Source organism: Bos grunniens, chromosome 29 (genome assembly GCF_055505025.1).
Source record: "Bos grunniens cultivar Pamir isolate PY7600 chromosome 29, Bosgru_T2T1.0, whole genome shotgun sequence".
NCBI classification, from domain to species: domain Eukaryota; kingdom Metazoa; phylum Chordata; class Mammalia; order Artiodactyla; family Bovidae; genus Bos; species Bos grunniens.
This window is the reverse complement of record NC_141193.1, coordinates 22,244,532-22,271,330: the sequence shown is the minus strand read 5'-3', so window position 1 is coordinate 22,271,330 and position 26,799 is coordinate 22,244,532. Positions and strand designations below refer to the sequence as shown.

Genomic DNA, 26,799 nt, shown 5'->3' with positions numbered 1-26,799 from the left:
GAAGGAGAGCCCCATGGGGCTGAGAGACTCAGTGCAGGAGGCAGGCCTGGGGTCTCAGCATGGAAATCAGCACCAGAAAGGAGAGAGGAGGAGCATGTCTGTGTGTGTGTGTGAGTGTGTGTGTGTGTGTATCTGCATACACATTCGTCATGGTTCGACGTTAATCTCCCCCAGCCTGAAATAGCCGCAGTGCGCGCCAGCCTGGCCTGGGGAGGGGTGTCTCCCCTCCGGAACATGATCCACAGGATCAACATTCCGGACGCCCGCCAGCTTTGTTGCAAACTGCTGGCTCATGCTTTTGCCTGTGTGCTGATCATCCAGTCTTGTGTTGCAAAGTGGGAGATATTTTTTTTTACTCACATGGTCCCCCTGTCTCGGATGCCATACCGTGTCCTCATCTGGCACAATGGGGTCTGGGCATACTCCCCACGTGGCCTTCCATTTCGATGCGTGAGCTTTCTCTATAGGGGGTAGAATGGGAGTGTCGAGTGGAGGAGACTGCTTCTTCCAAGCAGGAGAGCTAAACTGGGGTTTCCAAGGGCTTGGACCACAGCCTGGTCTTCCCCCTCCCCAGGAAGCCATCCTGCCCTGCCTGTGTCTAATGACATCCTAGCTTCTTACTCAGCAGAGCCCAGGCTTCCTGTGTGGGCAGATCCTTAGCAAGGAACCTCTTCCTTGATTCCAGGGGCTTCCTTGGTGGTTCAGACTGTAAAAGAATCTGCCTGCAATGAGGGACACCTGGGTTCGATCCCTGGGTTGGGACGATCCCCTGGAGGAGGGCATGGCAACCCACTCCAGTGCTCTTGCCTGGAAAATCCCATGGACAGAGGAGTCTGGCGGGCTACAGTTCATGGGGTCTCAAAGAGTCAGACACAACTGAGCAACTAACACTTTCACTTTCCTTGATTCCACTGAAGAGACCCTCACGCCAAGCTTGCATTTAACCTTAAACCGTCTTTCGCCTTGGAGATTAAACCCCAGCTCTCTTCCAGGGCAGATCAGGCTGAGCCACAGTTCTCACTCAGTTGCCAAGCACTGGAGGGACGCTTACTGTATGCACTGCACTAGGTCCTGAGAGAACACTGTGAATTTTCCAGGATGAGCACTCAACCTCAGTGGGAGGGAGCCACCTGAAGATCTAGATAAGTTCTGTGAGCATACAGTGCTCAGGGGCAAGAGGACCCTGAGGAAGGACAGGAAAGCAGCCGCTGGAAGGGGTCTGGATTGAGCGAAGCATGTACGTGGCCTGAGGTTGCCCAGTCACCTCTCAGCATCCTTCTACCTCCCGCTGGGAAAGACCAGGCCCCACCTGTATACCCTCACGGCCAGGGTCTGTTCCGGCCCAGAGACAGACTGAGCCAACCTCAGGAGGGATCAGATAGGTGTGCAGGAGAATTTCCAAAGCTAATGTGATTGGAGAAGCTGTAGCTTCACTGGCTTTGGGAGGACCTCCTGAGGGAGGGAGCATTTCAGGCAGGCTTGGGTCAGTAGGGGCTTGGGGTAGTTAGGCTTGGGGTTTCCCTGGTGGCTCAGATGGTAATGAATCTGCCTGCAGTGCAGGAGACCCCAGGTTCAATTCCTGGGTCAGGAAAATCCCCTGGAGAAGGGAATGGCAACCCACTCCAGTATTCTTGCCTGGAAAATCCATGGACAGAGGAGCCTGGTGGGCTATAGTGCATGGAGTTGCAAAGAGTCAGACACGACTAAGTGACTAAAGCTTTCATTTTCACTTTTTCTTTTCACTCAGGTGAGTGGAGAGCGGTTAGTAGACAATCTAGGAGCTCTTGGTGTGAGTGTTCCCAGTGTAAAGAGAAGTCTGGAGAAGGGGAGGAACAGAAAGAACAGTCCCTGGAGCAAAGAGGCCAGGGTTTAGGGGGAAACTCATGCCTCAAGCATCTGTTCAGGGATCTACCGAGCCTGCTCTGTTCCAAGGGCATAAAAACCACTGCAACACAATCTCTAACTGCAAATGGAGTATCTTGCAGCCAGATTTGTGGGGGCTATGCCTTGAGTCTGATCATCGTAACTGCCAAAGACTTCCATTCTTCAGTGAGAATGTGGGCAATGGGTTAAGGCTTGAAGACGCATTGGAGATAAACGAACTAAGTTGCTACCTCTTGAGCTGCTCAAGGGAGAGCTGGCAGAGAAAAGGGAGAAAACGTCCACGTTTATTGAGCTCCCTGGTCTCAGACACTGTGTGTACTGGGTGTTTGACATAGATTCTCTCACTCATCACAACCAGCCTGCAAAGTGCACATTCTTTTCTCCACTTTATACTCAAGGAAAGGGAAACTCAGGGCAGTTAAGGCTCAAGGCCCCATGCCTAATAAGCGACAGAGTCAGGGATGGAGTCCTCCAGAGTCCATTTTCATTTCCTAGGTCCTTTTACTTTTTCAGAGATGTGTAGGAAGGAGAACCAGGGTTCCTGGACCCCTAGTGGGGAGCCATGACCCTGTCTAGTTGTCAATCAGGGATGAGAGAGCAAGTGAGAAAGCAATTGCGGAGAAGAAAGAATTTGGATTCGCTAATTGAAAGTAGGGAGGGGATAGGCCACAGAGAGCAGAGTTCTGAGATACCAGGCTTCGCCCACCAGATGTCACTCCGCAGGTGGGCTGCTCTCTAAAAATACAGGAAGGGCATTATCAGTGCACCCCCGCCTGGGGAAGGGGACTTGCCGATTGACCCACAGGGAGTCTGCATTTCCAGGATTAGCAGGAAGCCAAGGGGGTGGAGGGCCAACACCTCAGGCCAGCCCCTGGAAGTTCTGCGTCGTGGCCGAGCGTGGGAGTGGTGGTCCACTCTGCAGGGTCACTACTGAGATGGAAAGGGGACACCCCCAACCCAAGTGACAGGACACTGAGTTCCACTGCCTTCTTCCTCCATGGGTGTTAAGGCTGTCCCTCCTGGGTCCCTAGCCCCCCACCCCATGACCCCACCCACCCTCCAGCTCAGGGGCCAGGACCTGCTGAAGGCCGCCCTACCAGGCTCGGAAACCAGAGCGGCTCCCTCCTTCCAAGGGAGGGTTCCTTAAGAGCGGCAGCTGCTGCGTGTCCCTGCAGGCCAAGTGCCTTTCCCTTGAGATGTCAGCTCCCACCAGGAGAGGAAGAGGAACGGGGTTAGGTGGCTTGTTTACATGTGACTGGCTTCCTGGGTTCGGGAACCCGACTCTTCTTAGCCCGCTGGCTTTGCCAGAAATGGAGGGACACTGCCAAGAATGGGGTGCCTGGGGACAACGGTAACCTCCTCAGCAGGTCCAGACCTCAGCTCAGGCAGGCCGCCGACCTACCGAGCATCTATCAGGCACCCAGTGCTGTGCTGGGTAGCTTGGGGGAATTTAAAGACCCCTGTTTCCCTAAAAGAAAAAAAGAAAAGAAAAACCCTGCAACCAAACAGGGGAAAAGACACATGTATAAGAAAGATGCCTTCTGCTGTGTGCCCAGTGTGCCAAGCCAACAGGAAGCGTTAAAAAGGAGTTGAGAGGATGGGCCAAGGGCATGCCCGAGTGGGTCAGGACAAGCTTCCCAGCCGAACCCAGGCTCTCAGAACTGGCTCCCCACCCCCAGCCCAGGCAAGATAGGCGCAAACCGGTCCTCCTAGGAGGCTGGGGAGGCTTTGGGAGAAACGTCTGGGCTGGTGGATCAGCAGAGACCCCTAGTGGCCTGGGGGTGGATGGCAGACATCTGGGGCCGCCCGCTCTGGCTGTCCCACCCCCCCCCCCCGCCCCGCCCCCGCATACCCTCCACCCACTCACAATACATCTCAGGGAGTGGTGGTGTTTTTTTCTAAAATCCCCAACTGGAAGGGCCTTTGCGAGTTCATCCAATTCACTCCCCTGTTTCGCAGGCATCCTAATAAGATAAAAAAAATTCCAGCTATTGCAAAACAACTTAAAGGAAAACTCTAATCAGTTCTTTCCTTCACTCTTCATTTCTTCCTGCCATCACAATTTGTTCCAGGAATTTCTTCCTTGAGTGGAAATTAAGTCTTCCCAGGCAGCACAAGCCCTCCCCTTAATAACAGTGAAGGAAGACAGTCCAAGGAGCTGACATACCTCCCCCTGGGCTGACATCAGACCACAGTGTCAGAGTTCACAGTCAATGCCAGCTTATTTCCAACCCCAACCCCACCCTCTGCTTTTAAAAGTAATCATGAAGCCCTTCACTTTTTCGTAGTTCAAAAGGGCTTCCTTTTGAACAAGTCATCTTTTTTTGTTCCAGAAATGAAATGTGGAGTAGAACTCACCCAGTGACCACTGTGGGTCAGAAGGAATGACCGATGGCCCCAGGGCCCAAGGGCCTGGCAGCTGGCCCATGGGCGGTGTCGAGGAGTGCAAGTTCTCAGCTGTCGTAAGCTGCTCTCCTGCCTCTCTCTGCCCCACTCCCCGAGGGGCTTTCAGCCTGTGTCTCTGAGAAACAGCACACAAGGAGCAGGAGAGAGATGAGGCCTGTGGAGGCCAGCTCATTGGTTTCCATCTGACCTCTTGGTCATCTGGTCCCTGCCCTAAAGGATGTCCTTCCTGGGAAACTCTAAGCTTTCAGCTTTTTGGCCCATTCCCTACTAGAAAGTAAGAGACCCAGTGCAACAGCTCCAGCAGAGAAGCCAGGAAGAATGCCCATGATTCCTAGGCTTCTGGCAGTTTCCAGAGGCTTGGGGACACCCCTGCCATGCTCCTGAACACGGCAGAGAACTCCTGGGCTGGATAACCAGCTTTCAGCCCCTGGTTCCTGGGCAACTCAAGGGATGTGAGACCCCGGATATTGGGATGTCACTGAAAGTACCACATGTGCCCCTCACCTCTTTATGGGGCCAAGGAGCCTGGCAGGAAACAGCTCTGTTTGGGTCTAGATGGAGTAGCATCCACCTGGTTCGGAGTGTGATGAGCCCCAGGAGGAAGCTGTCAAGAAGATAATAACACTGTGTGCTTAGCCAACGTCTTCTCCCCAGGGGGCTCCTGCTGCTGCCATAGTAGCTCCTCCTTCAGAAAAGACCAGGAGGTGGTCCCCAGAGACCCAGTCCCTTTGTCTCCATAGAGACAAGGCTCTGGCAGGCTGGAGACTAAGGCAGGACCAGAAATAGCTGCGAAGTCAAGTCACGGGGCTCGTCTGGGACAGAGGCTGCAGCTTCAGATTCTGTGGCTTGGCCTTGGACCAGGAACACCATTTGGGCAGGGAAGCTGGCACAGGGCACGTGGCACTGACCACCATGGCTAGGTGTGCAACTCTGGGTGAACCTCTGCTGTTGCTAAGTAAGGAACCCGCAAGGCTCTGCGACTTCTAGGACAGGTTTTAAACCCTGGCTGTGCCGTTCCCTAGTGGAGTGACCTCAGCCAGAGGAAGTGGGAAATGATTTACTAGGTGCCTAAATGTGCCAGACACCATGCTTACCTTGGAGCCTGGCTGACTGGCTCCAAAGCTCATCTCCCCACCGCAGCATCCGTGCCACACTTGGGACTGGAAGACCCGGATTCAAGAGCTATGTGACTCAAGAATGTCACTTCCATTCTCAGGACCTTGATTCCTCCTCAGGCGAACAGAATCGACGATATTTGGGAATTCTCTCCTCTGCTGACCCCATAGGTAGTGGTGAGGTTAAGATGAAATAGTGCAGTGAGAGAATGTTCTCTGATACTCAGTGTGTGTAATAAAAATGTGGTGTTCAGTCCCAGCTGATCTTTGGGACCATCTGAGAGGGGTTTTTTAAAAACACAGACTGCTAGGATTCCCTTGTGGTCCAGCAGCTAAGACTGTGCTCCCAAGGCAGGGAGCCTCGGTTCAATCCCTGGTCGGGGAACTAGATCCCACGTGCCAACAACTAAAAAAAGAAAAGAAAAGAAAAGAAACACGAGATGGCTGATGGTCTCATTTAATGGCCCTGAGAATCTGTGTCTTTAAAAACACTCCAGCACTCAGGCAGGTTTGTGAAACAGCTCGTATTTACAAATGTCAGAGACTGCCAGCAAAAGGAGAAGGGGGCAGCAGAGGACGGGATGGTTAGATAGCATCACCTGCTTAATGGACATGATTCTGAGCAGACTCTGGGAGACAGTGGAAGACCGAGGAGCCTGCCAGGCTACACTCCATGGGGTCACAAAGAGTCGGATACAACTGAGCAACAACAACACCACCAACAAAGAGATGAATATCACTTCCCTAGACCCCAGAGATGCCAATATTTTGCTTCTTCTCTGTCCCAGCTAAGCTGTGGTCAGCACAGGCCCCTGACCACAGTCTCCACCCAGGAGGTTCTCTGTTTCATTCCTTTACTGATGTAACTCAGCTGCCTCTTAGCACCTCCCATCAAAGACCCAGAGTAGGAGGAGAGGGTAGGAAAGTGAAGGGTCTGATGCAAAGAATAAATTGCCTTTAGTTACCCAAACCGGGTAAGCTGGCACAGAGGTTAACCAAGCCACAAGGCTGAGAACCAGTCAGAGTGTGAATAAGCCAGGGAAGATCCAAGTGATAACTCACTCTCTTGCCTCTGGCTAGTAAAGATGTGCTGGTTGAATCCCAAGTCATACATCTTGTATTTATTTTACTGGCTTTGCATATATTTTCCTAACCTTGCTGGATTTATTTTTGGGATGGAAGAAGGTCTGAAACAACTTTTTATGTTGGAAATTCCCAAATATCCTTATTCAATGATGAGCACCGTGGCATGGATGGTTCCAAACCAGAGGTCATTGAAAAGTCATTTGCCATGAGTTTTATGGTGAGTGTCAATGGAGTGGCTGTCCTCAACTATTAAATGTACCTTCCAGAGACTTCCTTGGTGATCCGACCAAGACTCCATGTTCCCAGTGCAAGGGGCCTGGGTTCAATCCCTGGTCAGGGAATTCAATCCCACATGCCTCAACTGCAGGCCACACCTAACACCTGACAGTCAAATAAAATAAATAAGTAGTTTTTTTTTTTTTTAATTTTCAAGTTTGTCCCAGCTTTTCATAATCTCAGTACTGGTTTACACCCTGGGAGAAAGGTTGGCTGGGAGGCTGGATCGAGGGGAGCTCAAGTTTGGAACAGACTCAAGCTGAAGAGTCAGGCTTCGAGGATTCCTGGGTGTGAACACAGGGCCAGACACATCTTATAAATAAAGAGCCTACTGAAGGGCTGTGCATGCGTGCTAAGTCGTTTCAGTCGTGTCTGACTCTTTGTAACCCCATGGACTGTAGCCTGCCAGTCTCCTCTGTCCATGGGATTCTCCAGGCAAGAATACTGGGGTGGGTTGCCATGGGACCAAAGAGCCATGACGTGCTAATTCCTAATCTACCGTCCTTTCCTCGGGTGCTCATGCCGCCTCTGTATGTCTGGGTTTGGGTTGTTTTTATCTGCTCACCTGCTCATATTCATTGAACCCCTGTGATTCCAGGAGCACCTTGCCGCCTAGTTCTTGGCCCTGGGGTGGGGATGCAGTGTTTGTGGGTGAAGGAGGGCTGTGGCCTAACCTTGTTGTTGCTACCCACCTGGGGGACCTTGAGCAAGTGGTTTGGGTTTCTTAGCCTCAGTTCCTCGTTTGTACCCCAGGGAGCTGGAATACTCAGGCTGTAAGGGCCCTTCTCCCAGGGACAGGGGAGCCTGGTGGGCTGCAGTCCATGGGGTCACACAGAGTCGGACACGACTGAAGCGACTTAGCAACAGCAACAGCAAAAGGGCCCTTCCAGTTTCTAGATTTCTGCAGCTCAGATGGTGTTACACTTGAGCTGTCCAAATGGAAAGGCTGAGAGTCCTGGTCAAAGAATAAACCTCTCTGGCGGGGAGGCCCTCACAGGTCCCAGAAAGGAAAAAGTGAGGCAGGAGCTGGCCCCTCCTCCCTTCAGCAAGGTCACAGCCGCAGAGGTGAGCCAGTGGGGAAGCAAGGCCTCCTTCCCCACCCTGCCCCATCAGAAGCCAGATAGGAGGCGAGGGCGTGGAGGAGGGGCAACCAGACTCCAGTCCCACGGCTGCTTATTTATAGCCTGATCTCCTCAGCCCTGGGCCGGACAGTCCAGGAGGGTAAAAAAAGGCAGTTCTGGAGAAGATGCCAAGGGTGGGTAAGCAGCTGAATCGAGTGAAACTGTCTGTACCGACTGCCTCCACCTGCAAGGCTCAGCCAGCTCCTGAGAGCTAGGGTCTGGGAAGTGACGTGCCACGGCTGTCCCCTGGCCCCTGATGTGTCTTCTTGGTCTGTGGCTCCAGATTTGCAGGCAGTGGCTCCAGGTTTTGCTCCGGGCACACACTTCTTGCTGCATGCTCTCGATCTTCCTGCAGCTGATGGTCCAAGCTCATCCGGTCCTTAAACCAAAGCTAGGGAACTGGGGGCTTTCTTTTCCCCCGGATTTTCTTAACCATGGCATGTTCAGTCATGTCTGACTCTTTGCGACTCCATGGACTGCGTGCAGCATGTCAGGCTTCCCTGTCCTTCACTGTCTCCCAGAGTTTGCGCACACTCCTATCCACTAAGTCGATGATGCCATCCAACCATCTCATCCTCTGTCACCCCCTTCTCCTTCTGCCTTTAATCTTTCCCAGCATCAGGGTCTTTTCTAATGAGTTGGCTCTTCGCATCAGATGGCCAAAATATTGGAGCTTCAGCTTCAGCATCAGTCCTTCCAATGAATATTCAGGGTTGATTTCCTTTAGGATGGACTGGCTTGATCACCTTGCTGTCCATTTTCTTAACCATTTTCCTGTCTAAATCCTAAAAGCTTCAGGCCTGTGATTCCAGGCTTTCACCATGGGAATGACCATCCTAGCCAGCAGGTTACCCAGTGTAAGTCTTGTCTTCACAGGAAGAACTGTGGTTGGGGGGTGCTCAGCGACCCCAGTGGGTCTTTTCAGGCTCACTTACTTTCCACCATTCATGCCTGCCTTGCTTTCTCCAAACGAAACCTAGAGACCCCAACCCTCACACTCAATTCCTTCCTCACAAACCCTCCCTAGCAGAGCAGAGCGCCCGGTGACCAAGGAGGGAGGCCTCACTGCCCCTTCCTGGAGGCTTTCAGCTGAGCCTGCTTCCTGTCCACCTACATCAGAGTCCAAGCACTCTCTGCCCAGCTCTTAGGTGGCAATGATGAGTGTGCCAGAAAAAAAAAAAAGGCCCCTTAGCTGCTTTGGATTGTCTGCAGGAAAGGGGCCCGCAGGTGACAGCCTGGGGAGTGAGCCTCCTCAGGGGGCTTAGGTTGGGGACCTAAGGAGGGGGGGAGCTGATGAAATGTGCCCCCAGCTGAGGGGACACTCCTATGGGATGCCCTGGAAGACGGGTGATGAAGAGGACAGGGGGCTATCTTTATTATTATTTAGCAAATATTTTAGTAGCCACGATACGGCAGATCTGAACTAAGTACAGATAGTACGTTGGCGGCTGCTTTGTGGGGAGCTTTGTGTCATAAACGCTGTGATACGGGTGCTGAGCAGCAAGGCCCTCGGTGGCAGGAGGCTTCTGGGGATAGCTGAGGGTGAAGGATGAGTATGCGCTAAGCAGGTAAAGCCTGGTTCCCAGCCCTGGCTTCACATCCGAGTCACCTGGAGCTTTCAACATGCACTTTCCCCACAGAGCCCTGGCCACACCCCTGACCAATTAAGTTAGAATGTCTGGGAATGGAACCCAGGCATCAATACTGGAGCTTCCACGGTGAAGCCAAGGTGGGCACCACTGGTGTGGGGGATAATTTCTGTCTCAAGTTCACAGGGGAATGGAATAGGTCAGCAGATGACTCTTGTCGGTTAGTTGTTTGTAAAGTTGAACCTGCTTATTCACATTTTCTAGGGAGAATGCCTTTTGGATTTGGGTCTGGGAGGAGCAGGAGGCGGGAGGCGGGAAGGCAGGAAGCGGGAGGGAAGAGGAGGAATTTGGGGTTGTGGCAGCTAAGCCCTTAGTGACACTGTCACAAACCACGCCTCCCTTGCTGCCAGGACCTCCTGCAGAATTCCCCCAATTCCATGTCTGGAGTCTCCAATAACCCCCAGGGGATTGTGGTCCCAGCCTCAGCGCTCCAGCAGGGCAACATCGCCATGACAACCGTCAACTCACAAGTGGTGTCAGGTCTGTGCAGGGGATCCTGGGGAACACCCCTGGGAGGAGAGTGGGTGGCCCTGAGGGAATTCCAGGGTTGGTGGGGGGCAAGACACTGAACAAAGTGTCCTAGGATGTGGGAGGCGGTGCCCCCTGCCAAGGGAGGGGCTCCCAGCTGAGTTTCTTGCCTAAAGTGTTCCATAAGCTTACAGATCATTAGCAAGACCTGACGATGGTGGTTTGCAACAAATTTGGGTCGGAGTCTCATGAGCCCCACCCAAAGACCCTTCGCCCCCGCAAACACACACAGAGACTCTGTTCTCTGCACCCCATCCCCTCCCACCCCTTCCCCACAGGGGCTGAAGGCCTCCAGAGTAGAGAGTGTTTACACGTGAGTGCCAAGTGGATTGGGAGCCCTGCTTGCCCTCACTCCTACCCATCCCTATGGCAGGGGACCCCAAAACTGGTTGTCTCCTCAGGTGGAGCCTTATACCAGCCGGTTACCATGGTAACCTCCCAGGGTCAGGTGGTCACCCAGGCAATCCCCCAGGGAGCCATCCAGATCCAGAACACACAGGTGAGTGTGTGTGTGCAGTGCAGGTGTGTGCATATGTGCATGGCGTGGGGGAGGGCTCCGTGCCCAATCGCCGTCTGCTAGGCGCTTTCCACCACTAGCTCCCTCGCCTCTCATCATTCCCCAGAGAGGTATCATCACCCCCACCTGACGGGCAAGAAGGTGGGCATTGGAAAGGTTCTACCAGCTCCTGAGATCTCGGGGTCACATGGAGGGATCCTACACTTCCTCCTCCTGCTCTGCACTCTGAGCCAGTCTGTAGCTCAGTGGGGTAGAGGGCACACACAGAGGCCAGGCTGGGATGGGAAGATCTGAAGGCAGAGGCTGGAGGGCGGACATTGGCTCCGCCATCTTGGATAGGTCAGCTGAGCCCTCTGAGCCTCCGAGTTCCTCTCCATAGAAGAGGGACTCACATCAGCTGCCCATGGCCCCACCAGCCTACAGAGCTGATGTGAGGGCTGACCATGGTAACTGATAGGAAAACCCTCCAAAAAAGATCACGTACCCCAGAAATGCTAACGACCATTGGATGGTTTATGGCTAACCTCTCTCTCCTATACCTTCTGCATGAGCCTGTTTCCTCTGTTTCCTCTCTCATCCCCTACCTCTCCTCCCCTCTTCCTCCTTCTCCTCTTTCTCTATTCTTCTTCCCTTCTCCCATTCTCTGAGGGGTTGGTGCCAGATGACAGGAAAGGTGACCTCCCCCGGACCCTCAGAATGAGTTGGGATAGGGGATTGGCAGCGAGAGCCTGCCGTCTCTATGGCAACAGGTCCCTAGCTGCTGGCCCGCCAGGCTGCTGATGCTGATTTTTTCTCCACGTGCCCTGAAGGTTAACCTTGACCTCACCTCCCTCCTGGACAATGAGGATAAGAAGTCCAAGAACAAACGAGGAGTCTTGCCCAAGCATGCCACCAATATAATGCGTTCTTGGCTCTTCCAGCATCTCATGGTGAGTGTGTGTGTGATGGGGTGTGGAGTTGCAGTGTGGGGTATGAGTAAGCCCTGGGACACCGGCCCGTGATTCCCACATCTTCAGAGGGCGTGGCCTCAGAGAGAGGCTCTCTTGTAGGGATACCATCTTCCAGAGGCCAGGGTAGAGGGAGGCTTAAATGGGACCTAAAGCTGGAGATTCCTCCAGTGCTTGTGGCTACTGCCTCAAAAGAATATGACGTCCATGAGGTAACGGGGATGGACACGTTCTGAAGAGCGTAAAGTTGTGGGCAAGTGGGCAGTGTTGTTTCATGAACAGAGTGGGATTCTGTGGGAGCGGGGCTGTGGTTACTGCTCATGCAGCAGCCACGCTCACCCCTGTCCTCTCCCGTGGAAGAAAATGCTGATTCTCCACCAGAACCCTTCTGTTTCCTGAGTCCTTGGTGCTCGGGGAGGGAGCAGAGGGTGTGCATCCCTTTCCTTCTGATCAGAGCAGCCAGAAGAAGCGTGAACTGGCAAGCTGTGGTTAAGCCCACCCCTACCCCGAGGTGGGCAGCCAGCCCAGGCTGAAATCCTAGCATCAGATAGCCAGCTCAGCTCAGAGATGCAGTGAGCAGTTGTTTCCTTGGGTCTCTTTCATGAGATGATGATGCAGCCTGAGGTTTAATAGTAACATTTATGGGGGACTTCTCTGATGGCCCAGTGGTTAAGGCACCGCACTTCCAAGGCAGGTGGCTTGGGTTCAATCTTTGATCGGGGAACTAATCCCACAGGCCGTGGGACAGCCAAAATTTTTTTTCACTAAAAAAAAAAAGAGTAACGTTTATAGGGGCTTCCCTGGTGGCCCAGTGGTTAGGACTCTGAACTTCCACTGTGGGGGGCGTGGGTTTATAAAAAACCTGCCGTGTGCACCTAGCAGGATGGTGGTTGTGTTTGTGTGCACGGTAAGTTGCAACAGATAGGCCTTAGGTTGAGTATCAGGAGTGACTTCAAAACTGTGACCTTCTTGCATCATTCAAGGGTTGGAGCAATAAAGCTGGTGACTCTGTCTGGGCTGAGTGTGTGTGTGTGTGTGTGTGTGTGTGTGTCTGGGATGGGGAGGCAGAATCTTCAAGCACAGGCAGGCTCCCAGTGGTCTGCAAGCTCTTGGCCTGGCATGGAAGTGATAGACACACAGACAGAAGATAAATACCAGGCTTAGGGTTGTAGGCATATTGGCTGGCAAAGTGTGGAGAAGAACCAGGAGTTAGGGAGGCTCTTTGTTCAGAGAGGAGAGAAAGTCAGTGGATCTTGGGAACTAATTAATTAATCATCAGCCCTTTGTTTGAAATGGGAGAGCCTCCAAAAGCCATGGAGCCCAGGCCCAGGGTTTGGGGATCTTTGGCCACTTGATATGAAGAGCTGACTCATTTGAAAAGACCCTGGTGCTGGGAAAGATTGAGGGCAGGAGGAGAAGGGGACGACAGAGGATGAGATGGTTGGATGGCATCACCGATTCAATGGACATGGGTTTGGGTAAACTCCAGGAGTTGGTGATGGACAGGGAGGCCTGGCGTGCTGCAGTTCATGGGGTTGCAAAGGGTCGGACACGACTAAGTGACTGAACTGAACTAAACTGAGGATCTCTGTCCCGGAAGCAGGGGGTCTGCCCACCCAGCAGACAGCCAGCATCGCTCTGGGATGCTGGATGCGGCTGGAGCTCTGCATCCACCACCAGATCCACACCCTGCCCAGACTCTGGGGACGTAGGGCCGCCCCAGTACTTTGCTGAGGAAGCCCATTTTGAAAGCAGCCCCTTGGGCACAGACGATAACCAAATTTAGAGAGAAGGAGCTGGAAGGCTGAAGGTTAAGGTGAGGAGAGGAGGATGGAGAGACGCCCAGAGCCTAGTGAAGAAGCCAGGGAGCCAGGGCCAGCCTCTTCCTCTAACTCAGGATCTGGAGCTCATGGTGGAGGTGCCCAGGTCCCCTGCCTGGTCTCTCTTCCACGCGGGCAGAGAGCAGAGGGCTGTGGTGGCCCTAAGACCCTGGTGTCTGTGCTGAGCTCCAGCCCTGCCCCCGACCCCAGAAGAGGGCTTCAGTAGGGGAGGTTTTGTGTCTGTGCTGACCTGTGACACCCAGGTTTGCAGCACCCAGGCAACCTCCCCGGCCATAGCAGGCGCCCCCTGTGTCATGCTGTGAGAATGTGTAACTGTAGGGCAGTGGGAATGCTGGGAACGTGTGGGCTTTTGAGACAACCAAGTATGGCTCCGTATCTAGGCTTTCCCTCAATTCTCTGAGGTCTGGCCACACTCATCTCTTGTGGAGATCATGACAAAGGAATGAAATGAGTGCGGAGGCCCTGACGTCCTGGGTCTTAAAAAGTGTTAGCTGACTTCTCTCCCCTGTCCCAACCCCCCAGTGTATTTTTGAAGACTGAACACATCTACAACCTCGCTTTTCAGGGGAGAAAACGCAAGTGTAGTAGGGAGAGGAGGCTGCAAGACAAGTCCCCGCCCCACTGCCCAGGAGCCCAGCATCCAGGCCAGCACCCCCACTGCCTCCCATCACCTCAGCTGCCTCCCACCCCCAGATGGCAGCTCTCCCACCCCCCGAGTTAAGCCTTCAGCCTGAGGCAGAAGGTCATCCCTCCCTCCTGGCTGTGCCTGCCCTCTGACCTTGGGCTTCAGGTCAGTGTCCCGCCTCTCACCCCTTCCTGTCCAGCCCCTTCCATAGCTCAGGGTCCTTGCCTTCCACTCCACTGCCACCTCCAGCCAGACAGGCGAGAGACAGCAGAGCAGCTGAGCAAAGCAGAGGGGAAGGAAGGACCCAGGTTAGAGCTGCAGAAGGACCTGGAACGATGGGGGGACCTGCTGAGCTGCGGGAGTGAGGTTGTCACCCACCCCGGGCCCTCTGCAGCTCAGAGTGCACTCAGAGTGGATACTGTTGATAAAGCACTTGACATTGGCAAGTCCTCCCCGCAGAGGCCATGGAGAGAGGACAAGGGAGTGACCCTTCGGCCTTTAAAGTCAGAACTCAGGACTTCTGGATGAGGGGGAGGAAGAGGGTCGGGAGAAGTCTGGGCTCTAGTAACTCAGCATGACAAGCTGTCCTCTTCAGGCCCAAGGCTGGCTCTGCAGATACAGGCAGACACACAGCCCCCGCTAAACACCAGCTCAGGACAGGCTCTGTGAAAGCGCTTGGTCACAGGGCACAGTGAAAAGAAGACAGGCTCTGAAGCCAGCCAGACAGAGGTGTGAATTGAGGGCCTTCCACTAGCTGTGCACGCATTCTATTTCCTTGAAAAAGGAGATAGTAACTCATTTCCCACAGTTGAGAAGATTAAATGAAATAACATATATAAGAGCCATGCCTGACACAGTCACACTTAAGAAATGTGAGTTCTCTTTAAACTTTCTAGAAGAGTGGACCATGAGCAGAGTTTTTAGGCTAAGACTCAACATTTGTGAAAGTTATTTAGAGGTAGCTGACTGATCCATTCTCATCCGTGATAGCTACTGATTCTCTCTTGATCCTAAGAATGCGTTGACTAACTCTGTTACTTGTCAGTTCGGTGTGTATATGTGTGTGTCCAGTCTACATGTTTTATGTCTGACTCAGTTGTAAATTCCTCAATAGGGATCATATATGAAACCTCTTCTATGGGCCCCAAAGCACTGATTGATCCCCAAGTGTGTGTCTTACAGGATATTATAGATGTTGCTCCCAAGAAAGGGTAGTGCGATGAAATAGGTTTAGGAAAATCTGGGTTATCCGAAGTTTAGCTTATTTCTTTACCCTTAGTGTACTAGAGGGCTTCATGAGTTTGCAAGAGGGTGCATGGCTTGAAGCTTTCCCCAGACATTTGGCCACTCTGAGTCATACTCTTGTTTTCATTGTTGCTTTGAGGAACAACTCTATATAGTTGTTGGCGAGTACTGCTCTGTGGCAATGTTGTGTTAGACACACAGTAGCTGCTTAGTTCAGAGAAGGCGATGGCACCCCACTCCAGTACTCTTGCCTGGAAAATCCCATGGACGGAGGAGCCTGGAGGGCTGCAGTCCATGGGGTTGCTGAGGGTCGGACACGACTGAGCAACTTCACTTTCACTTTTCACTTTCCTGCATTGGAAAAGGAAATGGCAACCCACTCCAGTGTTCTTGCCTGGAGAATCCCAGGGACAGGGGAGCCTGGTGGGCTGCAGTCCATGGGGTCGCACAGAGTCGGACACGACTAAAGCGACTTAGCAGTAGCAGCAGCTGCTCAGTTTTAGGAAGGAAGCATAGAAAAGGTATGAATAAGGGCAGATCTCAGTATCAGTAGATGGTCTCATATCCAGTGCAAGGCAACTAATTTGTTGGTTGGTTATTTGGAAAAGTTTGTTGAAGAAAGGAACAACCATTAAAAAGATACATTTTAATTTTTATTTTATTTTATTGAAGTGTAGTTGATTTACAATGTTGTTAATTTCTGCTGTACAACAGAGTGATTCAGTTATACGTATATATGTTCTTTTTCGTACTCTTTTCCACCGTGGTTTACAGGATATTGAATATAGTTCCCTGTGCCATACAGTGGGGCCTTGCTGTTTATCCATTCTAAGTATAACAGTTTGCCTTTGCTGATTCCAAACTCCTAACCCACCCCTCCCGCACCCCCACGTCCCCTTGGCAACCACAGATCTGTCCTCTCTGCCTGTGAGTCTCTTTCTGTTTTGTAGATAAGTTCATTTGTGTCCTATTTTAGATTCCATGCATAAATGATATCCCGTGGTATTTGCCTCTCTCTGACTTACTTTATCAGTATGGTAATCTCTAGGTCCATGCTGCTACAAATGGCATTATTTCATCTTTATGGCTAAGCCGTATTCCACTGTGGGCTTCCCACGTGACTCAGTGGTGAAGAATTCACCTGTCAATGTAGGAAGACGCAGGAGATGTGGGTTCAATCCCTGGGTTGGGAAGATCCCCCGGAGTAGGAAATGGCAACCTGCCCTAGGATTCCTGCCTGGGAAATCCCGTGGACACAGGAGCCTGGCGAGGTACAGTCCATGGGGTCGCCAAGAGTCAGACATGACTGGGCGCACATGCAAGCAAGGCGAAGAAAGATACATTTTATCTGGATTTAAAAGATGTATATTTGTTTGCTAATGTTTTGATACAGGAACAAGGTCATTTTCTCATTGAAGTTTGTCATTTTTACTTGCACATATTTCTCCTATATATAGCATCTATAAATTTCATTTTTATTTAAAATGGAATAAGCACCTTGGCTTTGGGGAAGTAATCTGGCTGTAGGATCTTTTTAGGTTTTTTCTGTATATCCCAGTTTCTTTCACTTGTCTTACCTGATCTCACTTTTAAGCGAATTTGACTCTGGAGTCTTCCAAAGCACTCCACTTGGTTTTCTTAGCAACAACTCTTGCTTTTTTGCACTCATATTTCATGGTTTACAGAATAGTTAATTAAGTTCCATAATTACAGTAACACACAGAAGTAGCATAAACTAGTCAATGCAGAACTGCTGTCTTCCTGATAAGCAGATAAATTGACTAATGAACATTCTACAAAGTAAGCTATTCCTCCTAAGCTTTCAGGATGTAGACAGCAGTTCTAATGGCTGACAGCAGGAGGGGAGAGCACGGTATAATATGCAGACTTGTTTAACAGATACCAACTCTCAGAACTTCTTCTGTGGGTGCTGGTTCTCTGTTGTCTTCTTTCCTTCAGGCAGAAGTTAGTATTCTTTCATCCTTTCGCCCTGTGTCAGAGACTTCTTGTCTTTTCCACTGTCCCATGGCACTTGCAGCTCCGGAAATGTGTTCAGATGACAGCGTGCTCCTGAGATAGAGGCTCAACCCCCGAGCCTTTTTGCTCTTAGGCTACTGTGAGATTGGGATGGTTTCATCCATTAGTTCCTTGCTCCAGTGAGATTTTCTTGCTATTGCATTCTGGCTGAAAGCAGCTAAATTCCTGCTGGAAGCGATCATTTCATTGCAAATCCAGATTGGGTGGGAAACCCTGGTAGAGGGTCCCCTCTGTGGAGGGGAGGGTTGCTGCTCTTCCCAGCCTCCCCTGTCCCCACTTCTGCCCTCATCCCCTCCGGTCCAGATCACAGCTTCCCCCCACCATCCTGCCTGTATGATTCTGCTCATTTCCATCAAAAATGTGACTGCTCCCTGCTGCTGCCACCCAAGCACAGGAGCCACTTTACAGAATGTTTTCACTATGGGGGGATCCTGGAGAGGAAACCAAGCCCTAGTGGCCCCACCACCACCAATGGAGCCCCCTACTCCAGTAGCCTCTGCGGCTTGCCGGGTGCGGGCTAAGCTTCTTTCTGCATCGTCTCATTTCACCTGCCCAGTCAGCCTAGGAGGGAGTACTGCTACCATCCTTGTTTTACCAATTACAAAACTAGGCTCCGAAAGGGTAACCAGACTTGAAACCAGGTCCGTGTGGCTCTAATTTCTTCCCACTAGGATGTACCGCCTCTCCACTGGCTCAAGAAACAGCAGCATCTCTTGGCTCCCACACAAAATCTAGGTAAAGTGCAAGGGGACCCCAACCCCGAGTCGAGGCACAGAGCCCCATCCTGGGACAGGTGTGGGGTTTGATAGCCCGGCCCTCGTTTTCAGATACAGTGAGGCTGCCTGACTATCTCATCCGTTCCTCTTCCTCCGGCCTCCATCGCATCCACCAGCCAGACCTACGTCTCACCAGGGTTGCACTCTGCTTGCTGCCACCTCGCCCCCACCCCACGGAGCTGACGACCTTGCTCCAGGGCCGTCAGATACACTTGGCTGCTGTCACACAGACTGAGTGCACAAAACCAAGGGCCTTCTCCGCTTGATTCTTTGGGTATTGAAGTGTAATTCACATACCATAAAATCCACTCTTTTTAGCTATACAGTTCAGAGGCCTTAGGTGTATTTACAAACTTGTGTAATCATCACCACTATCTAATTCCAGAACATTTCATCACCCTGGAAAGAAACCCTGTACCCTTTAGCCATCACTTGCCCACCCCTAGAAGCCAGTGGTCTACTTTCTGTCTTGAGGGGTTTGCTGATTTTGGAAATTTCACGTGAGTGGAATTGTATGATATGGAATCTTTTGTGACTGGCTTCTTTCACTTAGCATGATGTTTTCAGGGTTTACCCTCTTGTAATACATGGCAGTGCTTCATTTCTGTGTATGAATATTCCATTGTGTTAGAGAGACCACAGTTTGTTTATCCATTCATCACTTTATGAACATTTGGGTTTCACCTTCTTGGCTTTGACTGATACTGCTACACACGTATACCTCATGATTCTTGTCTCTGAGACTCTTTGTCCGGTTCCCAGCTGTTCTCACCCACAGGGCTGGAGCCTCACATGCTGGGCTCATCCCTGCTGGAAGTCACCCAGGTACAGCATGTGTCCTGCATGCAGGCTCCCGGCCAAGGAGGGCTTGTGAAGGAGAGAGTCAGCTGGTTGCCTCTGCACATCAGTGTTGCCTTCAATCACTCAGCAAACATCCTTGCCTGCTTCCCTGTGCCTAGCGTAGCATTAAGTCTAAAGGAAGAGGGCATCTACCCCTATCAGACACCCACCTACGCAGCAGATAGAGATAGTTTATGCAAAAGGCATGGTACTTGGAGACAAGATCTGGATATAAGTCTCACTGACCCCTCAGTGGTAAAGAATTTTACCAGGTGGCTTAGTGGTCGGCCTGTCAAGCAGGAGACCTGGGTTCAATCCCTGGGTCAGGGAAGATCCTCTGAGGAAGGAAGTGGCAACCCACTCCAGTATTCTTGCCTGGGAAACCCCATGGACAGAGGAGCCTGGCCGGCTCCAGTTCACAGGGTCACAGAGAGTCGGACATGACTGAGCGTGCACGCACGCGCACACGCCCTCTGTGCCTAGCCAGCAGAACTGCAGTGAATTGCTGGGCCTCATCAAGCCTCAGTTTCCTCTGCTGTGAAATGGGAGCCACAATATCCAGCTCATAGTGCTATTGCGAGGATAGAATAAGATGATGGATGCGGAGGTCCTTTGTCCTGAAACAGACACAGCTGCTGCTACAAATACCTGCTACAAATACCTCTGAAAGTCCCCGTGATCTGCTCTGCCTTGGAAACCTCAGAGAGAAAACTTGATACTTCTAGGGAAACTGGAGTAAAAAAACATGGAAAAGCAAGAAAATAGTTTAGGGAGACTGCACCATTCTTGCTCCAGCATATATTATCTATTACTTTTCCTTTAATTTCATCACCTTATCTGAAATCTCACTCATTTAAAATTATCCTATCCCTGTCAGAATGCCCACGGTGAGGTCATCACTCCTTCATAGCTTAGGTATGAATTAGTCCAAAAGCTTGGTTTTCTACACCCACTCCACTAGGATCAGTTTCAGGCAAAGAGTGCCAGTGTTTATTCGTGGTGGAAGATGAAGATCAGAGCATCTGTAAGCACAGCATTTTGAGGAGGTAGGCCAGAATGGGGTGCCAGAGGAAAGGCTCCTAGCAATTGTCTTCAACCTCTCCTGACCCTTTTGAGAATCTGATGAAAGCTTTATCTTCATCATCATGAACATCACTGCAGGGGATTTGACCGTAAAGTCCTAAAGGCTGGAAGCCTCCGATTCAGGAAGCAGACGGGAGGATAGCATAAGGATCCAGGGATTTGTCACAGGAGGGACTGGGAAGAGTCAATGGAGCACAAAAAGGGAAAGGCTGAGGAAGTCTATGCTCACCAGACTCAGCATTTACCTGGGTCTAGTTCTGTTCCCTGAAAGCAGAGGAAGATCTCTCATTTTTTCTTCCTGAATCCTGGGGGCTTCTCTCCACCAGAACACAGATCTTCAACCAAATCGGTCTTTAAGGCTAGCCCAGAAAACTACCTATTTAAAAAAACTTGTTTCTATGGAGAAAGGTGATCTAAGTTCCAAATAATACCTCTGTCCACTAACACCTGACCTTCAGGTGAGAGAGATGATTTCAGCACTCCTAGGACTGGTCATTTAATTGAGGGGATAAATCATACACATCCTACGAATGGTCACCCCATGATGTAACCCAGTGCTCTCACACAAACACACTTGCAGGGCGTTGGCAACTCAATAGAGGGGAGGGGGTTTGCCCATCTTCCTGGTCAGACATGTCCAGCATAGTGTATCCAGGACTGGGCATCAGATTCCAAAAGGTCCTTTGACAAGTCATGTCCAAGGAAGGGCAGCCAGGATGGGAACATATCTGTTCAGATGGCTCCTACAGGAAGCAAGTCACACAACAAGGGCTGAGGGCTGAGGGCTGGAGATTGTTGGTCTGTGAGACCTTTGGGACAGCCTGTGCAGACAGACCTGAGGTTGAGCTCTGCCCCATTTTTTACTTACTATATGACCTTGAATGAGTCAATTAACTTCTCTCATGTCAGTTTCCTTTTCATAAAGTGAAGGCGATAATACATATGCATGGTGAAGATCAATAATATGTTAAAAAACGCAGTGGCTGACACAGGTGAAGTGGACATGGTTAAAGATACAGGAGGAAAAAAAAAAAGATGCAGGGGGTTGGATGTCCCTGGTGGTCCAGAGGTTAAGTATCTGCCTGCCGATGCAGGAAATATGGGCTCAGTCCTTGGTCCGGGGAGATTCCACACGCTACAGGGCGACTGAGCCCAAGAGCCACAACTGCTGAGCCTGTGTGCTGCAGTTAATGAATCCCACGCACCTAGAGCTTCTGCTCGGCAACTAGAGATGCCGCCGCAGTGAGAAGCCCTTGCACGGCAACTAGAGAGCAGCCCCGCTCGTGGCAACTAGAGAAAGCCTGCAGCAACGACGACCCGAGGCAGCAGAAAAAAAAAAAATACAGGGAGTGTGGGTCCTGATTCTGCCTCATACCCCTTGTGTAAACTGGAGCCAGTTTCTCACCCTCTGAGCTGAGTTTTCTTGTGCGTAAAATGGGAATAATGATGCCTACTTCATAGATGCGTTGAGAATTCAATCAGAATACATGTCAAGTACTCTCACAGGGTGCTCTATGCTCTGTAAGTGCTCAGAGTTCTCCAAAAAGCTGTCTACTTCCAGGAAGTGGCGGTGAGCCCTGTTAGGAGGCGAGGGCAGGTGCTTCGGACCCTGTGTGGCTCTGGAAGACAGTCTCTTCTCTCTGGTTGGACAATAGGGAGGCAGATGAGTTCAACAGAGAATTCCTTGGTTGGGGAACTAAGATCTCACTTGCCACAGCGCTGCCAAACACTAAAAAATAAAATAAAGATTCCACCTGAAAATGGCCAGGGGAGATTTACACCTCCACAGCATCCCCCAAGGAGCCTGAAGGCAGGTTAGCAGAAAATGCCCCATCATATACACCCAGGGGCTGGTGAATAAACCTATTTGAAAGGAAAGCACATTTGTACATGCACACAGGGGCTGCTGGGGGTCTTGCCCTCAGAAAAACAAGCTGTGGCTTTCCCAGAGAGAGAGCCACTTGCGCTGAGCAGCAGGTTTATTTTATGTTACTGATTTACTTAACAAACACTCATGGAGCGCGCTAGGCTTCCCAGGAGGCTCAGTGGTAAAGAATCCACTTGTCAAACAGGAGACTTGGGTTCGATCCTTGAGTCGGGAAGATCCCCTGGAGGGAAAAATGGCAACCCGCTCCAGTATCTTTGCCTGGGAAATCGCATAGACAGAGGATCTTGGCGGGCTACAGTTCAAGGGGTCAGAAAGCGTCAGACGTGACTTAGAGACTAAACAGCAGCATCATGGAGTGTTCCAGGCACCCTTCTAAGCACCTTTCAAATATTAACACACTGATTGTTATGAAACAACCTTTGGAAGGTGTATTTGCTCTCCCCGCTTTACAGAAGGAGAAGCTGACACGAGAGCCCAGGGTCTTGAGCTGGTGAGAGACCAGGGTTCAAAGCCGGGCAGTCTGATTCTAGAGCCCCGTTCTTCTTCTTTGGGGTGCACCAGATCTTAGCTGCGGCATGCAGGATCTTTAGTGTGGCACACAGACTCTTGGGGCTTGCGGGATCTAGTTCCCTGACCCGGGATCCAACCCGGGCCCCCTGCACTGTACCTCTAGGGAAGTCCCTAGAGGCCTTCTTATTTGTCCTTGCCTACTGCTACCATGCTGCCTCCGAGACCCTTCTAGAGAAGTAGTCGACTCCTAAGGACCCCCTTCTCCTTCTCATCCCCCCACAAATATGTTTGAAACCATTGGTTGTGAGAACAGCACTGTTAATAAGCAGGTGGCCCGGGGAGCCTGAATCACTGATGCCCCCCACCACCTTCCTACTCATTTTCACACCCACAGACACGCACAAAGGGAATGATGACAAGTACCACTTACCCTCCAGGATCCTATGGTCATTCAATGAAGACGTATTGAACACTTGGCACAAACCTGGCATTTTCCTCTGCGCCAGTGAGGTGGGGGCGAAAAGAACAGTGTGGACCCTTTTCTCAAAACTTGCAGCCTGTCTGGTTGGGGTGAAAAACAGACCATCCTTGTAGTGTGTGGAATTCTGGATAGGGTGGGGCTCAGACCTCATGGCAGTGGAGGGCATGTTCCAAATGGATTTAAGGGGTTGGGGGCAGGTTAAGGACCAAAATTTTACTACTCTGTGGAGGACTGATTGAAATAGAAACCGGGGGAAGGGTGAAGAGCAGGAAGGGCTTCCCAGGTGGCTCAGTGGTTAAGAATCCGCCTGCCAATGCAGGAGGTGAGCATTCAATCCCTGGATCAGGGAGATCCCCTGAAGAAAGAAATGGCAACTCACTCCAGTATTCTTGCCTGGAGAATTCCATGGACAGAGGAGCCTGGCAGGCTATAGTCCATGGGGCCGCAAAGAGTTGGACACAACTTAGTGACTGGAGGAACAAATGAAGAGCAGGAAGGTGGTAGATTATTACAATGAAGAACTATATAGCAATGAACATGAAGGTGATTGTTACATAGAACAACCATGGATGGATCTCCCAACTATACTATGGAGTGAAATACTGCATGCTCTATGATTGCATTTATATAGGGTCCAAAAATCAAGCAAAACTAAACCATATTGATTAAGAATGTAACATAGATTGTACAAGTATAAAGAAAAGCAAAAAAAAAAAAAAAAGGAATTACAAGGAGCATCAGATTACCTTAGGGGAGGATATCTTTGGAAGTTGTGATTGGCAGGGGACAGAAAAGGGGCTTCTGGGCCAACAGTAGAAATCTATTTTGTTGACCTAGGTGGTGGTCACATGGGTGTTGGTGACACCAAGCTATGGATTTTAGTTCTCTGTGATTTCCTGCGTGTTCAGTCGCTCAGTCATGTCTGACTCTTTGCAATCCCATGAACTGTAACCCACCAGGCACCTCTGTCCATGAAATTTTTCAGACAAGAATACTGGAGCAGGGTTGCCATCTCCTCCTCCAGGGGATCTTCCCAACCCAAGGATTGAACCCGCATCTCTTGTCTCCTGCATCGGCAGGCGGGTTCTTTACCACTGAGCCACCTGGGAAGGCCCCGTGCTTTTCTGCGTGTGCACAATTGTAAGCGGGGAGGTGAGTGGAAAAGAGAAAGGAATGGAAAAGTGGGACGTCTGAGCCAGGACAGCTCTGGCAGGAAAGGCAGGGCCCCTGGGTACCTTCTGTACCCCTCTCCATTCTAAACTGCTCGTCCCTCCCACTTTAGCGTCTCTGAGGTCAGGGTGTGCCTTGCCATCAGTGGCATCTTCTGTGTGATGCAGTGTGGCTGTTTCAGGGCCCCTCACCATCCCAGCTGCCTCCCTCTGGCTGGTTTCTGGCCCTGCTAGAGCAGTGGCCAGATTAAGAAGTTTTGTAGCCACAGCAGGCTACATGCACACAGCTGGTCAGGAGCAGGAAGGGAAGGAGGGTGTGGCTGACCCCAGTGTGGGAAAGCAGGCCAGGATAGCAGCTTCAAGCTCGGCTCCAGCCGCAGCTCCATCTCACACCTGCAGGCTGCTGCTTCCAATGCACTGTGTCCCTCAGGGATCTGGCCAGCCTCCCACTTGTCTGCCTGGGTGAGGAGGTGGGTGCTCCCTACTGGGTGGGCTCTGAGTGAGAGAAGTGGCCAAGGGCCCACGTACCAGCCTGGGTGAGCTGCTTTCAGACCCAGGACCCTAGGGGGGACACGTAGTTCAAACCGAAAAATGCCTTCAGCTTCACTTTAGCCCAGATGAGACTTGAGTAATGGGGCCCAAAGGGAGGTGTCAGCAAAGATTTGGGTTAGATGTCAGAGGAGCTTCCTGATGGCAACTGCGGTACCGTGAAATGCCTCTTCAGCTTACATCCGGCAGTTCCCTTCCCCAGAGCCTGGATATTCAACTGAACGCTGAAGTCTGGCCAGTGTTACTGTTGGTCCAGCGTGTTCTCATTCAGTCATCCTCAAAGGCCAAGGAGTAGGCCCCATCTTGTTATTTCCATCTTAAGCCCAGAAACTGAGGATGGCAGATGTGAAAGAATACATTGCCAAGGTCCTGTGTCTGGTTAAGCGGTGGATGCAGGACTCGACCTCTGCAAAGATGGTACACGTGGTGATGTAGTCGCTGAGTTGTGTCCGAATCCTTGTGACCCCATGAACTATAGCCCACCAGGCTCCTCTGTCCATGGGGTTTCCAGGGCAAGAATACTGGAGTGAGTGACCTCTGCAGAGGCCATGCTCTTAACCAGCAGGCAGCACTGCCCAGTCACACGGGGCTCCTGGCTGGCCTGAGAAGGAGCTGTCATTGTCTGGTCCATCCGTGTCTCTTCTAGAGGGCCTCTGTCTTCACCCTTCCCTCCTGGCTCCGGAGGAGAAGTTCGTCCAAATAGTGAGCCGAGGCCCGAGGGCTCACCGCCATCACGCTGGATTCCTCTCCCTGCCCCTGGCCCCCAGCCTTTCCGATGGTGCTAAAAGTAGCGCTGACCAAATCAAGGGCTGTCCAGGGGCCAGGGCTATTTTGACTCTGTCCTCAGGAATCATCTGGTCTGAGGCGTGGACAAGCTGGACTGCTCCCATGAGCACTCAGATGGGGTGCCAGGAATGTTCTGGCAACACACCTGTCCCCAAGGCCATGCCAAACCCTGCACTCACCACCACCACCCCCAGCCTCCCCCGCCTCCACCGCATGCTTCCTGAGATACCCATCCCAGGAGCCATGGGGGAGGGGGGACTTGCACTGAAGGAGGATCAGGGCTTTGTGTCTGTGTTTGTAAGAGAATAACCAGCCAGTTTGGGGGACCCCACCTCTCATCCCTTCCCATTAACTTAATCTGTGGATTTATGACATCCATTCAGAATGGAGGCCTGCCCTGGAAGGCTCCTTAGAGACAGCGAACTTTATCTGTGGGAGGCTGAAGGATTTCCTTCTCTGGAGATCTTAATAGTGGAAGAAATTTGCCTCTGACAATAAGTCCTAGCACAAAGCCCCTGCCTGGAAAGCCCGTGCCCTCCATTACTAAGATGGCTTGGCCATTCTTCAAAGTCCAGCTGAAGCCCGCCTCCCTAGAGAAGGCTCCTCTGACTGCTCTGACCACCCAGTGTGCACTGAAACGCGCTACGTATCTTTTTCTTTTTGTTGCCCTGGGTCTTCATTGCTGTGGTGGGCTTTCTGTAGTTGCAGCGAGCGGGGGCTGCTCTTTGTCGCGGTGCCCGGGCTTCTCATTGTGGCGGCTTCTGTGGAGCACGGGCTTAAGGAGCTGCAGCACACGGGCTCTCGAGCTCAGGCTCAATAGTTGTGGCACCTGGGCTTAGCTGCTCTGCGGCATGTGGGATCTTCCCAGGCTAGGGATCGAACCCATGCCCCCTGCATTGGCAGGCAGATTCTTATCCACCGCACCACCAGGGAAGTCCCCTATACACTCCTCTTTAATAGAGGCTTTCTTCTGTGGTTGAAGCTTTTCCCTCTAAGCTGTGGGTTCCATGGATGGGTGTCTCTCTCTTGGGCCGTAGCAGCTTCCCTGAGTTTGTGGTTGATGTGCCGGCATGGTTGTCAAGGCTCAGGGAACAAGTCACCCAGCTCCTTCCCATGCTGGTTCACTCATCTGTCTCATACACAGACACCGAATAGCCACGCCACCTGCTACTGGTCTGGACACTGGAGATGCGGTGTCTGATTAGACAGGGTCCCTGCCTGAGCAACTCCCAGGATAGGGGAGAGATCTGTCACTGGAGAGTGGGCTGAAGGCAGTTATTCAAGGGCCACAGCGACTGACTTGCCCTGGGGAGCTGGGAGAGACCTCACAAAGGACTTGACCTGGGAGAGGTCTTTTGCAGAAGCTCAGAAACGCACGCAGTAGAAAGGTGGGAGATGGAGTATTCCAGCAGGGGGACAGCAGGGCAAAGGCGTGAAGAT

The 26,799-nt window shown here is 51.6% G+C and overlaps 1 protein-coding gene across 9 annotated transcripts in view; it reads left to right on the top strand.

Moving 5' to 3' along the window:
- PKNOX2 (PBX/knotted 1 homeobox 2) overlaps window positions 1-26,799 on the top strand; it is a 298,210-nt gene that overhangs the window by 264,880 nt on the left and 6,531 nt on the right. For 8 of the 9 annotated variants that reach the window (XM_086385524.1, XM_086385522.1, XM_086385523.1 and 5 more), the window contains 3 exons: window positions 9,888-10,017; window positions 10,467-10,564; window positions 11,392-11,511. The exons of the other annotated variant lie outside the window; for it this stretch is intronic. In XM_086385524.1, coding sequence (XP_086241650.1) covers window positions 9,888-10,017; window positions 10,467-10,564; window positions 11,392-11,511 — 348 coding nt within the window. The remainder of the gene's footprint in view (window positions 1-9,887; window positions 10,018-10,466; window positions 10,565-11,391; window positions 11,512-26,799) is intronic. 9 annotated transcript variants of the gene reach the window in all.